Genomic DNA, 17408 nt, shown 5'->3' with positions numbered 1-17408 from the left:
TCATTTACAACTTAAACTTTCAGGTCTCACTTTGTATTTTTTGTAGCAAGTTTCATGGTTTGCTGAAAAAGTGTCACATCAGAGTAAGCAAGTAAGAGTAAAACCCACAGAACCCAAACACCTGAAAAATATAAAGGATTTAATATCATGGCAACTTCTAAATCTGCTCTTGGAGAACTACTTGTCCCTGTGTATCTCTCTCCCAGGAGCAACACTTTATGCCTCATCCCCTGACAATTATACTAGCAACAATCTGCCATTCAAAAAGGTTCTCGTGAGACATGCTGCATGGTAAGGTATGGAAACACCTTTGGGGAATAAAACAAGACATGATAAAATTTAATACACTCCCTTTGCTTTTATATTCCATTAAGCATTCTTTATTTTGGTAAATGTGGAAAACAAACCACCTTCACTGAGATCCATAGTGCCCCCTGGGTTGGGAAAAGGAGGATCTAACTCAGAGATGCAAGTGAAAGGAAGAAATCAGATGTATTTTTCACACAATCTAACCAGCAAGTGAAACAGACAACCTTCAAACTAATTATAGCGCTAAAGAATGCTCCCCAACAACAAGCTGCTTATTAGATAAAAAAATAGAAAATGAAGAACACAAAAACATCAAAGATATCCTGGTCAGCATGTACTAGTTACCATGCTTCAGTCATAATTTACTTTCTGTAGGCATCATAGCAAAATAGAGTTTTAAAAATAGAGATGCAAAAATGCATAAAAATGCCATTTTTCCATTGCATATGCACTTTACTCAAGCACAAGGAGAAACAGGGAAGCAAACACAAGTTATCCATTTGGAAGTTTACAGAATAGGTAAGGAGATTTGCCAATTTTGCTGCTCAGACATACAAGTCAGGTTTTCAATGATGAATAAAAGATGACCAACAGGGAAGGGGAATATGGCAGGAAAGACTTAAAAAAAGACAACTAGCTAAGATGCATTTCTGTCAATCCATCTCCACAGACCCAAAAGCTTCTGCTGCATCACTCCCTTACTGCGTTGATTCTCCATGTTATAAGCCTTCCTAGCCCACCATTTGTTGCCCTTCCTGTTCTGTAATGCTACTTTATTCATACAGCCTAAAGAATACCAAAACATATTACCTGGCCAAGTTGTCCCTGCTCTCAGTAAACTGCATTATAAAAATGGGAGGAGAAGAAGAAAGCAGTGGCACTAGCAGCTGTGTAACCTCACAGATTCAAGCAAGGGATTTAGAAATAGCAGAGAGGCTCTGGAATTAAGGTGTCAGGGCAGCACAGCTACAAGCAATCTTAATGCATCTCTCCCAGTGTGACACCAGAAAGCAAAGCGAGACACAATTGAGTAGATGCTCTGTATTTCATTTACCTGACATCTCTGAGCCATGATAGAATGAAGTGATCTATACAGATTGTGAGAACATAACACACAGCAAGAGCACTGTTACAAATATTTGGATGCTTGTTAGATATGCCTCCACATGAAATGATAAAAAAGGTGAAAGAGTAAACACATGCACTATGTACTAACAAAAGCATTTTAAATCTGTATTTTGAGGTGGTACCATTTGAGAAATAACCTCAGAATTAAAAGTAAGAGCAGAAGGGTCACTGGCAGCCAGATGCATTTGTAAACAGAAAAGATGCAATTAAATGCTTGTATCTCTGAATAGCGCCCTCAAAATTTTCATGGTACGTTTTTAAGATAAGGTTAATAGGCTAATAAATGAGAGACAGCATGTACCGTGAGCTTTACATCACTTTAAAATGAGGTTTGTAATGGAAAAGTCAGACATGGTAATATTTTACAGGGATTTAAAACAAAAATTTTTCAGGCATTAATTCAATGAGCACATAGGCTGTTGGCAGGATTTATGACCAGCTTATCTGTTTACCATGACAAATTTTATCTAATAGCTACAGCATTGTTATGCATAATGACAACCAAAGAAATCTTGATCTTGACTTAATTTAAGCATTAGGAAATTTAATCAAACTTCTATCTCCTTTCTAAACATTAAAATAATTATTCTTTTTCAAGCATTCAGTCTATTCTTACCATTGCAATCTGGTCTCATGAAAACTTGGCTAGAGTTTAAAAATTTAAAGGCCAGGGTTAGAAAGGAAAAGGAAAGTACTATTCATTTTCAGTATCTTTGCTAAGAATGCATTAATTAGATCCTACATTATGCCAGTGTTACTTTTTATTAGTTAACTAAGGAAAAAAATAGTTGCTTAAGTTTAGCGTCTATACATCTATACGTAGCTATCGAATATTATCAAAGACAAAGCCTCTCAAAACAAGGTTTCTGAGGAAGAGCTGTCTCAAAGATGACTGGAGAATGAAGACATGTTCTTTTGTGGATTGTTTCTGATGAATAGGGATTTGGATTTACCTATATTTACTTCTGAGACTGTTAATTATTCTATTGTCAACTTCCTCTGTTACACTAGAATTACCCACCGAATTTGAACTTTTTATTTACTATTCAGGTGAAAGAGGTAATGCCATACAGTTACAGTTATTATAATAATGAACTCAACTACATACACGCACAAATCAGGAAGCTAAAAAGTAACGGGCATTGCAGGGATTTAGCTCTGTACTTATTAAAACTAAACACAACAAGGAATTAGCCTTTTATGTTCAGAGGAATAGGAAAAATACAGATTTCATGTGTGTAGAGCACACACATAACCAGTGACATAAATGTGGACAAAAAAAACCTCAATTTAAATTTTAAAAGCCAAATAAATACATGCATTTTTAAGAAATAATTTGTTATTTTTAAATGCGAAAAAGATCCTTCTTGGAAAAAAACTTCCATTTAGGTTGTAAAAAAAGATAAACTGTATTACAATTGATTTCTACTTCTAGAAACATTTCACATGCCAAACATGACTTGACAGGATAACGACATCTTTCCCATACTGGTGCCATCTTCTCCATAGACAAGTGTAAGTGACATACTAGTTTTGATGCTTCTTGGATCTCCCTTTACTCTCCATAACGAATTCTTCTGTATGTCATGATATACTACTATTTTTTATTCCACCTTATTTCCTCTCTTCTTTCCAATGTAAGGAGCCTTCTTGTCCTCTGCCCTAAACCCCTAAAGGCGTATTAATGGGAGAATATCTGACATTTGACAAAACAGCACTTTCTGAACTTCAGAGAGGTGAACCTCAAGTCTGCGAACTAGAAGACACTCTGGGTACAATTACACTGGTGAACCAACATGGCAAAGGCCTCCTCTTTGGCCCTGAATCCACCGGCTGTCTGACCATGTTCATACTCTCGCTCTCCAAAACAGGATAATGACATCTCAGAACACCTGCTAATAATGGTCCCTGAGTACTGTTAACTGCTGAGAATTTCTCAAGAGCACTGTAGCCAGCCAGGGCCAAAACTGTTGCAGGGACCATTTTAACTACTTAAAAAGAGGATAAAGTTTCGGTAGCAAAACCCCACCCCTTGCACAGTTTTATTTCTTAGAATAGGTGTATGCAGCCTCTCAGGATGGGCTTTCAGGGATGATTTTATGTACTCTGAGTTGCTCTTTATAGACAGAACCAAGCAAAGCAGAAAAGAAAAAGCAGGGATTGCTCTGGGGTTCCTCAAAGAGTTGAGGTCAAAAGGTGGGCTTGTTTCACTAGCATATAGCTTACTTTCTATGAATTTGATTTTAGAATGCGAGATGAAAGCAGTGACAGATCAATATCATATTTTGAGTTGCTATTAATAATAATCAACATCATGATTCAGACTAAAGAAGATGACAACAAAAAAAAATATTTTTTAATCTCCTGAAAAGTCATTTGGTTTTCCTGACATAGGCATCTCTTGTAACACAACAGGATGCATTACCACAAGCTTCTAGAAACTAGATGTCACAGAAACAGTGATTAAAAAGAAATTAAGTCAAAGAGTTCCATCAGCATCCCTGAAGACTGACTTTTGCAGCAGCTATAGGTGATAAGCATCAGAATTCAATACAAAATTTATCATGAAAAGAGACAGCCAAGACAGGGAAAACATGGATATGATCTAAGAACCGCAGTATAGGTCTCTCCCAATTGCTGAAACCCAATTTTTATTTTTCCTTCTTCCTAGGACTTTTCCTATGTAGACATCTAGAGCCAAATACACAGTATATATTTCAACCAGTCTATTTTCTTGGTTTCCTTCAGTTACTTCTAGAAGGATGCTATAGTTTATTCCTGATAGACCACAGCAAAGTCGAAAAGCCAAGTAACAATAAACCTCACTGATAACCATGTGATTAAAATTTGTAAAAAGACAGGGTTTTGTCCATTCACTTTCTCTCGTTTTTCTCCCTTATTATTCTCTTTCATTTGTTTCTATAGCCTCTATTCACTGTTAAGTTTCTGTTACCCTCTCTCCCGACTATCAAATCATCCTTGTTTAAGGTGACTTCCTTTCCTCCTCTGGGTCACACTCAGATGAAATCCTGACTAAGTCTGAAGAAACATCCAGTGATGTACTGAGACACTCAACACCGTGATTCTATGATGTTCTCCCAAAATCACAGTACTGTACATAACATGAAAACCCTTACTTTTACTCCTACCTGATCCATTACTAGCAGACCGCTACTTCTCTTAAATCTCAAATGGACATTTGTCTCTTAAACACTTAACTTTTCAAATGCCAGAGCTGCAAGGGACAAATCGAACACAACTATTTATAGTTTGGGATCTTTGTTTTTTAGGCTGAAACTTTAAACATAGAGCTTTAAGAATAAACGTACCCTCTCACCATTTCTGCTCACAAAAAGCAACAGTGGTCATGGTATTTAGTTAATTGATACACAGAGAAGCCAGGCTAAGCTCTTAGGGCTTCATTTAGATATCAGTCTTCAGTCCTACATGTTCCCTTGTTAAAAGCCAGAAAAACATGGCAGAGAACCTGTCTCAACTGCTACACTTCCAAACATGAATGTTAATACTATTTAGCCCCTAAAACCAAGACCATGAAGAACTAAAATAAATACAAGAATGGAGTACACTGCAATTTTGAAGCACAACAATAATGCTGGCCAAATATACTGAGAATAGTTCAAAGTGATATTACAGTAAATGACATTTGGAAATTCTAAATTATATGATATCATTTTGCTGTGATCTAAAATTTAATTCCATGAATTTTCTGTATACATGTTATCAGCTTTCACTGCACTATTTACAGTCATCCTGAGGGGTGCAAGTTGACATAAATTTTACTATAAATACATGGTGCATTCTGAAAAACTATATATTACCTTATTTCAGTATTTTAATATACATTAAGTATGTATTAGGTAGTAACTAACTCCTCTCTCTCATTCCCAGTGCATTTAAAAAACAAACAAACAAAACCAAAGAAGCTTTAAAGCACTTACAGCCCTGCTCAAAAAGCAGGCTTTTCCCAAACCTTGACAATCCTCTGGAAACCCTCTGATCATTTTTCCTGTTTGCCAAGTGGGACTCTTCATGTTAAGTCTGGACACTTCACTACAAATGAGTGTTTCCTCCCCTTCCACCCCCAAAATATTTCACCAAAATAATTATGGCTTTCAAAGTGTTATTTTGCTAGGACAGCATATGTATATCCCAAACTGAGAGAAGGAGACTGTACACTTCTTACCTTACATTTATTTTTCAAAGGGAGAGTAACAGCAGTGAATGGCAGGTTAGACATAAAGTGAGAATACAGACAAGGAAAGACATGAAGGTAAATAAACATGGAATCACAGGCGGAGGAACAAGTAAGAAAACGTAAAGGAAAAATGAGAACCCAGGAGTAGTTTTAGAAGATTGTATTTTTCAGAAGTCTACAAGCCATTTCTGCTTACTGAAAAGTCCTAATCATAGGAGGGATCCAGGAAACTAACACCTACTTTTCAGAAAAGGTTAAAGAAAAGATCATCAAGATGCAGAATTAAAATGAGTTAACAAAAAGCTTCTATTCTTAATCTAACATGTACTCCCCACAAACTATTACTTTTAAAAGCAGCTGTCTTCAGTCACAGTATGACTACACTTCCAAGAATACCAAAGTCATTTTTGGTGTCTAGTACCATGCCTACATTTGCAATTCCCACTTATGCTGAGTAGCCTACTTGAGCTGAGTAGTATCTTACTGAAGTCTGGAAGAGTCAACAGTAGTTCAAGAAGTCTGAAATGCACTATGGTTTAGTAATACTGTTTGTCCTGTTAGGAGCACTGAAACAATAATTCTGTTTTTCCAGAAGCATTAACAGATAGTAGAATGTTTTTCCATGGGCTGTTCTGTCACAGGTCTAGTGACTGAATTTAACACACTGTTGTGGTTTAACTACAGTAGGCAGCTAAGCCTCACACAGCTGCTCACTCACTCCCCCTAGAATGGGATGGGGAACTCATGGGTTGAGATAAAGACAGTTTCATAACTAAAGCCAAAGCTGCACACACAAGCAAAGCGAAATAAGGACTTAATTCACTACTTCCCATTAGCAGATGGGTGTTTAAGCCATTTCCAGGAAAGCAGGGCTCCATCACTCGCAACGATTACTTGGGAAGACAAATGCTGTAACCCCAAACATCCCTCCTTCCTCCTTCTTCCCCCAGCTTTTATTGCTGAGCACAACATCATATGGTATGGAATGTCCCTTTGGTCAGTTGGGGTCAGCTGTCCCAGCTGTGTCCCCTCTCAGCTTCTTGTGCACCCCCAGCCTACTCCCTGGTGGGGCAGCGTGAGAAGCAGAAAAGGGCTTGATGCTGTGTAAGCACTGCTCAGCAATACCTAAAACATCCCTCTGTTATCAGCACTGTTCTGGTCACAAATCCAAAACACAGTACCACATGAGCTACTATGAAGAAAATTAACTCTATCCCAACCAAAACCAGTATACACTTTTGGTTTTCACAAAATTATTTTAAATATTGCTTTAAAAACATATATATGGTTAAATTGATCCTTCGTGAAGGACATTTTCTCTTCCTTAGACATAACAGAGAAATCACTAGAAAATTTATTTCATAATAAGGGCTAAGAAGTGGAACACATTGCAAAGGTAGTTCTTCAAATAAGCTTCAGTAGGAGACCCTGCCATAAGACCCCTGACTAACTTCAAGTTCCACATATATCATCACTTTTTGGGCAAAAATACAATGAATAAATTAAAAAAAAAAATCTGTAACAGGTAACATACAAGAGTCCTTTGGTGACATTCAAACCTTTACCATATTTGAAAGTTGCTTTAAAGAAAAAAAGTTTCTCATTTTCTATACTGTTTAACAGTTCTTTCTTGTGACCACAAAGACGCTATTCCTAGCTGTCAACAAAGGCTTCTCCTTTTCCACAACTTCCACAATATATTTCTTTATTACGTATTTGCCCTACAGCCAGTGTAAACAGGAAAGCCTGCTGCTGAGAACTTAACATAGGACCAGTTGCCTGGTTTCAAAGAGAAATTTGAGAAAGAGGTGATGGAACAGTCAACAAGGACCACTATGATGCTCTGGTAACAAATATACCACTTACAGGCTAACTTCTCCATCCCCTCTCAATTTCACTGCCTAAATAATTCAAACATGCTCTAGAAATGAGAAATTTTCCAAGAGTGTTTAGCGGACTGTTTCAAACCACCATCTTTTCTTGAGCAGGTGGAAATAAATCAACGTCTATTATAAGGCTGCTTTCAATCTTAATTCTGATACATTGCTTGTTATTGAGTTACAAAATACCCAAACACTTTTGATGTTTAAATTTACTCTGAATCTCTTATACAAATAAGATTAAAATAGAAATAAGAATCAATAACTAATGATAAAAGCAATAAAACTGAAAGTACTTACATTAAACTTAATAATGTCATATATCAAGTACCGAGGGACAACCTGTCCATTAACTTTGTCGATGATCATTTCCTTAAAAGAAAAGAGATTACATTTACATTTATTTCATGAATACAGAAGAACGTCAACACATTTATACTTAGTGCATGTACCTGCAAGCGTGATGCAAATACTGGCCACATCTTTATTATCAGAAAGATTCTACAATAGGTTAAGATTATGGTCTTAAATGTCTCTCATGAAGCATTCACTAAGAAGCCAGGAAGCTGTACTAAGGCTCCACATTCTGATCTGCAACATTTATACATCAGTTTCCCCACAGCTTTCAAAATCACTACCTTTCTTGAGTGAATAATGAGTTTTAGAAACCTCAGTAAGAACTGCGATCCTAAATCAAACAAGCACTTTTGGAAATGTTGCCTACAATAAGAAGTACAACAGCCAGGAAGTAAAGGACAAGCATTAACATCCATTTTCTATGCTCAAGGTGGATCTTTTCATGTTAACAGTGTCCTAGGCAGCAGTGACAACTGCAATTTGTTTGAATGTTGCGTTATGACTAAACAAGAGGGTTCCTTCAAATGGAAATATCACAGATACTCTCTGTATCTAATGAAATTAGTTAACATGCAATATATACTGGTAAATCATCTTGAAAATCTGTCAGCTAGAAGAAAGACTATCAACGATCAACATCCAAACACAAAAATGTTTCCTGAACTTAGGTATGTACAAAAAAATATAAATTTTACATGCTGGTGCTTACATCTGTAACTCAGGCTTCCTATGATATGAATTAGTCATAGTTTATTAGTTTGATAAACTAATAAAAATATTTGGTTTCATATAAATTAGTCATGATAGAAAATGGTAACAATCAACCATTTGGTAGCTCTTTCTCAGAGACAACTTCAAAATATTCACTTCTCTAAATGCACTCAATCTTCTCCCTGCCCCCCTCTCCCCACCCAATTCTTGGCTAATAAGTTAGTTGCATCAGCTAAGGATTTTTTTACTGCCAATATCATCAAAATTCCAAATTCACACATACAAAAGAAAACAATTGGAAAAGGTGAAAATATTGCACTATAACATGATGAAAACAAAATTGTTAGCTCAAGAATTATTCCAAAAAAGAACCTTACATCAACTCAAATTAATTTTGGTTTGTTTGTTTCTTGCATTTTTATGTTTTACAACCCTTTAACTTCTCTTAGAATCCATAACTTCTACAAAGTAAACCCAAACAAGAGTCTCAATGTAAGACTGATTGTCAGTCCGTACACATACCAAGTTTCTTGAACTGTACCTAGTATTTAATCACATTTGGCTTTGAAAAATAAGCAAGCATTTGTAAAAACATAGATTTGTTTTAAAGCAAACACAAAGCTTGAAACATTTAAAACTAAACTAGAAGACATGAACCTGTTGTTCTCAAAAACTATTGGGAACTTTAAGCTGCCTACTTAATATTTTGGAATCTCATCTTCTGTGAATGCAATACTGAGATGGAGATTGGGTTTTCACAGCCAAATGCAGTATTCACAGGTGTTGTGAATGAATGTGTTGACTGCCTGAAGTGACCTTAGACATCTTTCCACATCATTAAAAAAAATAAAAAATAAAAATAATTCAATGAGTGAAAAATATTCACAGAATCACTAAGGTTGGAAAAGACCTGTAAGATCATCAAGTCCAACCATCAACCAACACCACCATGCCCATTAAACCAGGTCCCACAATGACACGTCCACACATTCCTTGAACACCTCCAGGGAGGGTGACTCCACCACCTCCCTGGGCAGCTTATTCCAGTGTCTCACCACTCTCTCAGTAAAGATATTTTTCCTAATACCCAGCCTGAACCTCCCCTGACACAACTTGAGGCCATTTCCTCTTGTCCTGTCACTAGTCACTTGGGAGAAGAGACCAACAGCCACCTCTCTGCAACCCCCTTTCAGGTAATTGTAGAGAGCGATGAGGTCTCCCCTCAGCCTCCTCTTCTCCAGACTGAACAACCCCAGTTCCCTCAGCCGCTCCAGACCCCTCACCAGCTTCGTCACCCTTCTCTGGACACGCTCCAGCACCTCCATGTCCTTCTTGTAACATTACATTATCTTATTCTTAACACTAAAAATCATTTAGTCACAGGTACTGTCAAACAACATTTGCAAAAAGTCTACATAGAAGTGATGTAACAAAATGCCATTCTGTTACTTTCCAGTATTTAGCTAAGACACCGGTGAGGTATCAAAGGAACAGCAAATGCAACGCTGCAATGCCTTCTTTGATAATAAATTTTATAACTTACTGCAAGAACAGATAGAGTAGGTACACCCTAAGAGAGAAAGAAGGCATGATGTTCAAACTTGGAAGAGTGTGTAAAGATATAATACAGAAAAAAAGAAAAATGAAAAAAAAAAGGAACCCCCCCCACCCAGAATTCCTGATACTAATCAGGTGAAACTAGTAACAAAGTAAAACTGAAACAAAAGAATGCTACCACATTTCTTTAAAGTTTCAATTGCATTAGCAGGCGAAACAGATTTTTAAAATACATTTAATTGAACATATGTTTAAGGTTTAAGGACTTGTTTCCTCAGCATGCATATTCAGAGCCTCCACTTTGATGCAAAGTTAGCATTTGTATGCAAAACCCTGAAAACATTTCAATGCCTGGTATTACAAGATTTTATGCCTAATTTTCAAAATCTGAATCTCTGGATATTCCGTTTAAGAAGAATTATAAAATACAGCCAAGAGGACCAAGAATTATTTTTCTTCTCTGGAATGTTCAGTTTTAACACAGAATTAATTTTATAAAGAAATTTCTTCTCTACTTGAGACACACATAAACCTTTTTAACTCTATTACTGGTCAAACTAGCCTCTTTACTCACATCCTCACGTCTTTTCTTCCTACCCTGCCTCTTGTTCTCTTTTCACCATCCTGACTGAAATCCCAGCTACCAGAGCAAATAAACAATAGCACAATATGCCTTAGAAGTAGAGATGACAAATTCCTGCACTGCTCATCTCCATCATGGCAACAACATTCCCTGCTCCATTAGTTACGCCAATACAACTGTCATAAGGCAAAAGCCGTAAAGTGATCATAAGAACGATTCAGATTAGAAATACTCTAACACGTCATTATTTAACAGTCTGATTTCAGAATCTTCCTTGAAACTATGAGAATTGAAAAATACCTCAGGGAATAGACCTCAAAGGCAAGTTCAGAGACTGTTGGGAAAATGTAGTATTTGAGAAACTGATCACATTTACATTCACTCATGCTGAGTAATAACCTGATACTATAAGGCTATATTTAAGCCAATTTTTAGATAACTAAAAACTTAAACCCAAAACCACTCACATGACATGATAATAGAACACAAAAGTATCCATAAGATGCACCTGCATCCATGCATTTCCTTTTATAGACCCCATGTAGATTTACAGCCACTATTGTGTGTTTTAAAATTACAACTGCTAATAAGTGTGATCTTTACCACTCGTCCATTAGCTGCTAGTTTAGGCATTAGCTTAACCTGCACGCTTGCAGAACAAGGTCCAATGGCCAGTTTCTTCGATGTCTGGCAAATCTGTGCTGGCGTTAATCTCCTTTTCTTACATAGTCTTACAGCATAGTCTGCATAGTCTTACAGTGTATTAGAAACAGCAACTGTGCTAAGAGCTTTTAGCTAGGCAAATACCAAAAGAACAATGCTGGACTGACAGCTCATGGACTTTTTTCTTTTTTCCTTGAATCACGTATCTAGCAAGCAACTTGGACTTAAAATAATCCACAATTCAATCACAAAGCGAAGGATCTCATTTTACCAGCCACTTGCAGAATGTATTTTTTGTTGACACAGAGTATGGAATCAGATATAATCACACATCTGTTTATTGTTGCTTTTCCTCCTGCGCCTTGCCTTTCCTTTGTCCATTTACCTTCAACACAATTCTAGCCACTGCTGTATTTCCAGAATGAAAAGAGCTTTTTTGTTTGTGGGGTTGTTTTTTTTAAAATCTATTTTGCACAGAGTCCCAGCCTTTGCAAACTCAAAAAGTTGCAAGTTATGCCATTTCGGAGAGAGCTTACAAATAAGTGAGGTCTGTACTGATACAAAACCATTAATCAATTTCAATCTTGCTCTCCACTTTTGGAGTCCTTGGCCCTCCTAAGTTTTCAACTGTGAACAATATTTTATATATAAATAAAATATATACAAAACTGTATTAAAATTGTAAAAAGTATTTCAAGCCTAAGTATGCCTCTGCATTTTCTACTCAACTGTTCCAAAGCTAAGCAGAACGCCGAGAAAGTTCCTGAAAATAACTAATTAGTCTTCTTGCATGACAGCCAAAACACTGGAACAAAAATCTATGCATTTTCTCAGATAGCAGCATGGATGCAAAACACTTGGCTTCTAAAGGAATACTTCATATTATACTAGTCACCTGCAGGTAATATTCAAATTAGCTTCAATGAGCTTTGCAGAAAACTTTATTCCATGCCAGGAGAACAATCACAACTGAAGAGCTGGAGATGAGCACGGAATACTGCAGGAGATCTCTCATCACCCAAGATGTAACTAATCATAGTAAGAACTGTTTGCAAGTAATTTCAGCCTGAAGTGAACCTTAAATGCATTTGAAATTCTCAAAGACAACCACATGAAAGGCTTACATCAGAAGCCTTAAAGCAAGTTAATAGATCAGTGAATTCATGGAAATTGCCTTTATGAAAGTTTTATATACACTGTCCCTCTAAATAAAGTTTGGGGAAATTACCTAATCCTTTGTATTCTTAACACAAGTAGTTGTTTTGCTGCATGACACCGCTATCTCTGTTTTATCTTTCCTTCTTTCTCATACTTTTTAAGATTACTGTAAAGCAATGCAAATTGGGCCACCTCATTCTATACTTTCATTCTCTGAAAGAGAGAAAGCTACTTCAAGGGCAGTAAGTATGAACTGCTTCAACCTGTAATTAAATGGTTGGACTTGATGATCATGGTTGGACTTGATGATCTTACGGGTCTTTTCCAACCTTAGTGATTCTGTGTGATTCTGTAAAGAATTAACTTCAACAGCCCTTCAGCACTAATTATCAAAATATGTTAACACAAAAAAGCGAAATTTTTCTTCCCATGGATTGAAAAAAAAAAAAGAAAGAAATCATGCATATATCCAGAGTGAAGGAACAGTCATCGAAATTCTCATTTGGCACCAGCATTAAACAAATACTCAACTGCAAAGTTAAGCTGTTCTAATGCTTCAAATAACAGGCAGATTTTATTCTCAAACCTGTTGAAAGGAATTTCAATTGAAAAGAAAACTATTCCATCAACAGCTTTTTTTTTTTTAAACGACCGTACTTCAATAAATTTAGACATTTGTACTATGAAAAGTATTTATCCATTGAAAGGTTTTAGTTTTATCTCAAGGTACAATACTTGTTCATTTAATGTCATTTTGCTTTCCACTTCATGAAAAAACTGGGTGGGAAAAGAAAAAAAAAAAAAAAAAATCACAGTAAGACTAATTTTATGCTAATAAAGTGAAATACTGAAATGCACTGTAACAGTCAAATTTCTACAAAACAACAAATTAAGTGAAGTTATAGTTCATGTCCTGGGTAACTGAAAGAACTTGATTTCTTCTTAAGAGACTTAAACTATAAATCTAGGAACACAACACACCAGATCAGAGCCCCTCTCCCATGTCCCACAGACATATTTATGCACATATAACAATACATGTGCATCCCTGTCTTCCACCGTATACATATTAGCCACCCTTACTAAATCATCTGTTTTGAAACGCAAAAAACCAGCAGCAGTTTCCCTGAAGAACACCTAGGACTGCACCATATGGACACTGGCAAGCCATTACTTTCTCAAGAGCCTTAGAAAGAGCAGGGGGGAAAAAAAAAAAGTACTGGGCTTTTTGTCTCAATATGGGACTTAATGTATGTCATTAAGAATATTATTATTATGTATGTCATTAGGAAGCTGCCTGGCTGAAGAGACTCATACCAGACACGACAGCTTGCGCAACCACTTTTGAGCTGACAGCATGGTATTTCTTGCGTTATGCTCTGAATTTTTCACTGAAGCAGAGGTGGTGGAAAATATTCCATTATCTGCTCCTTTGTCCCTGAGACAGTACATTGTTCCTTGCAATAATTATCCTCACAGATTTGATTTATACATGCTTCACATGTAAATGTGTGTTCAGTAAGACAGATCATTCACAGAAGTGACATTTCAAGAAGGATACTGACAGCAAAGGCCTGAGAAAGGAAAGGAAGTTAACCATGAGAAAGGTGCATTAGGCTTCAGAAGACCAACATGGAAGATCACCTCAGATACTCAGTACTTCAGCAAGCAAGAGTGACAGCAATGTAGAGAGCCTCCAGTGCTACTGCAACATGGTAGCAAACTGCATTCATCTACATTGACAGGTATTTAGTATAAGAGCTAATGAAGTCCTTTTGCTCATCTAAATTAGGAAGGTCAAGAAAGGAGTAATCTCTTCTTGGGGCTACTGTTCTGAAAAGTTTACCAAGAACACTCTGGGCCAGCCTTCAAACAACAAATACAGATGTTTTACAGCTTGTTTTACAACTAGCTTACAAAGTTCATTAGCAAGTTTACATAATCTAAATTAGCATGACAACTTAGAAATGTTTTAGTCTTAAACAAATGTAACTAAACCATTTCTAAATCACAGTCAATAATTCAGATGAGCTGAAAATAATAGTGACAGAAGCAAAGACATCAATTCACATAAGTCTGCCAAAAGATGATGAAAGTTTTATCAAATTTTAGAAATATTTACATTAACTGGATTAAATTGACCATGGTTACTGTACCAAAATACAAAGCCATAACAAGAGATGAAGTTCTGCATTTATTTCTTTAGATTCTCTTCAAGCATTTTCTCTCATTCAGAGAATGTCATCTCAATACCTTGATCTATTTCAAAGACAAACAGCTCCCCCCAGAGCAGTCATCACTGCTATTCTGTAGATGAGAAATGACTTATAAAACTGTGATTGTCACATTCAGCCAGTGACTGAATCTATATTACTCCTGAAATCCCATGATTTACTGATCCAGGCCTAAAAACTTGTCCCTGTTTCTGAACAAAAGCAAATGACACTGAAATTGTTACAATAATTATACAGTATGCTCCTTACCCCATCCAGAAGAGTGTTTGTTAGATGTGTACGAAGATCTTTACGAAACGGAAATTCCAGATTAGATACATGAAAAATCGAATTGTCTCTATCAATCATATAAACTTCATTCTTGCCATCAATCAGCATCATGTACCTGCAAAGGCAATGTTAAGATATTATACTTAAAGGTATATCCTCCAAATCTTTACTATTTTGATTTATATTAAGTGCTAAAAAAAGCACTCATGACAGATGTTATAAAAAGTATTTTAGAAGCAATGTTTTACAGTTAAAAGTTTAAACCTATTGCTTTGGGAAAGCAGATAATTTAGTTCAATGCAATTATCACAAAGAAAATATTTCAAAGATAAAAGTTCAGCTTATATATATACAAAAAAATGTTGCTGTGTCCAGATAAAATGATGCCTGAAAATCTACTAAAAATAACAGAGACTTTAAAGCTGTAAGAAATACATGACACTAATTCAGTTAGATTTAGCTAAAAGATCTTTTACTCTAGATTTTCCTTTATTAAGTGGACCAGAACTTTGCCCGGTATAAATCTGCAGAGTTTCATTCAAAAGAGACACCTTCCCGTTCTATCACTGGTTATCTAACACTGCAGTATTGCAAAGTCCCAGCCAACTATTGAGCCACTTTTCATTAAAACACTGACAAATTTAGCCAAGGTACATTCCTCTCACATTACACACAAAGAAAACCCCAAAGCTTACTACATGATCAGCACGCAACTTGTGAGTTTGGTTCAGCTGCAGATATCTGAATTTTTTAAAAATTTCTTTACATTATGACAGTACTTGGGAGCCCAAGTCATTAATTTGACCTCTCTGTGCTATTCCCACCGAAGACTGCTCTACAGAGGTAACATTCTGTGTACAAGAAAAAACAGTAAACAAGTAGAAAGAAAAAAACAGTGGAAAAAAGATAAAAACCACAAGAGATGCTAAACAGCATGACAGCTATAACACACCTGAGTTACCTTTGAAAAGTTTTCTTTGATCTTTGCAATAAGAGTACTAAAGTAGAGTTTCAGGAAGAATAACAAGGCAGCTGCGCAGACAAAGGTATTCTCAAACTTGTGCAGCAGCCTAGGAAAGCACACCTTCTGACTGGAGAAAATAAACTGAAGACACTTCAGCAGAAAGTGGTATCCCAGGCCAGATGCAACAAGTCAACATCTTGGCAGTGAATGAGAAGTGATAAAGATGCTGAGCACATACCACAAGCAGTTCAAAGTGAAAACTAGCAGCTTTAATATGATATGGTAAAGGAAGATAGAAGCTGTTGTGGGGCTCATAAGGTTGGCAAAGCAAAAAAAGACCAGAAAAGTGCCTTTTTGGAACTAACAAGATGTGATTGCACTCAGTAAGACCAGTGAAAAGAACAATATAGTTACCAAGATGTGATCAAATGATCAGACAGGAAACACCATGGCTTAACAGCAGTGCAAAAATTAAGCGTACGAGACAAAGCTGACATGAAGACTCAAAAGTAAGTCCAAGTTCAGTGTCTCTGTCAAACCTGAGTTATGTCAGTTTTACTAATTACCACCTGAGCTGCTCTAACTGAACTTTTGCCTGATCATGCCATAACTAACCATGCTGGTGGTCTACACCAAAACAGAGAGTGTGACCCTAAGCTGAGCTTTCTTTCACTGACCCTTTCATTTCACCTTACATACAGACATGCTAAAAGCACAAGTCAAAAATCACAGAAACCCAAGAAGAGAGGAAAAGAGGAGCACTACCAACTGTCTAGATAGTTCAATGATTCTAAAAGTTAACATTTAATGTTCTTGAACAGCCTCTGATATAAATAGGGAAGGAACACAAATCTTCCCAGAGCAACTAACCCATTTGGATTGCAGTACAGTTTCTTTGACAGCAGAGAATAGGGAAACACTTGATTAAAAGCGAAGATTATAGGAGTTTCACGACCCACACAAGAATATTCTGAAAGAAAGCAAGCATATTCTGAAGACTCATTTGGCAAAGAACTTTTCATACTTGTAAAAGTCTTTGGATATATGTGGGGGGAAAAAAACAGTACTTTTCATAATTCATCCATTTCTCCTTGGAAGGTACTGATTATAAAGAACTAACAAGCTATCAGTAGCCTTTTCTAAAATTCACCATTGCTCTTACAAGTAATGCCCACAGAATCTCTGCTGTCAAAACAAAGCAGCAAGCATCCCCCAGAAATCCTGCAGGCAATGGTCTACACAGGCAGTTATCCTGTTGTCTGCACAGATCCTGCCTCTAGACATCAGTAGATCTGACTACAGGAGCACAGTACCACCCATGCAGCTTAAATAAATACTTTCTTTCAGCATTATGACTATAATCATAATTCACTATAGA

At 36.5% G+C, this 17408-nt stretch overlaps 1 protein-coding gene across 2 annotated transcripts in view; it reads right to left on the bottom strand.

Annotated features, from left to right (window-relative positions):
- RNGTT (RNA guanylyltransferase and 5'-phosphatase) overlaps positions 1 to 17408 on the bottom strand; it is a 192174-nt gene that overhangs the window by 123890 nt on the left and 50876 nt on the right. For both annotated transcript variants that reach the window (XM_059829856.1, XM_059829862.1), the window contains exons 9-10: positions 15046 to 15181; positions 7834 to 7905 (exon numbers count right to left, since the gene is read on the bottom strand). In XM_059829856.1, coding sequence (XP_059685839.1) covers positions 7834 to 7905; positions 15046 to 15181 — 208 coding nt within the window. The remainder of the gene's footprint in view (positions 1 to 7833; positions 7906 to 15045; positions 15182 to 17408) is intronic.

The sequence above is a fragment of the Gavia stellata genome, chromosome 2 (genome assembly GCF_030936135.1).
Source record: "Gavia stellata isolate bGavSte3 chromosome 2, bGavSte3.hap2, whole genome shotgun sequence".
Lineage (NCBI taxonomy): Eukaryota > Metazoa > Chordata > Aves > Gaviiformes > Gaviidae > Gavia > Gavia stellata.
The sequence above is the reverse complement of the archived record's forward strand: the minus strand, read 5'-3'. Positions and strand labels throughout refer to the sequence as shown.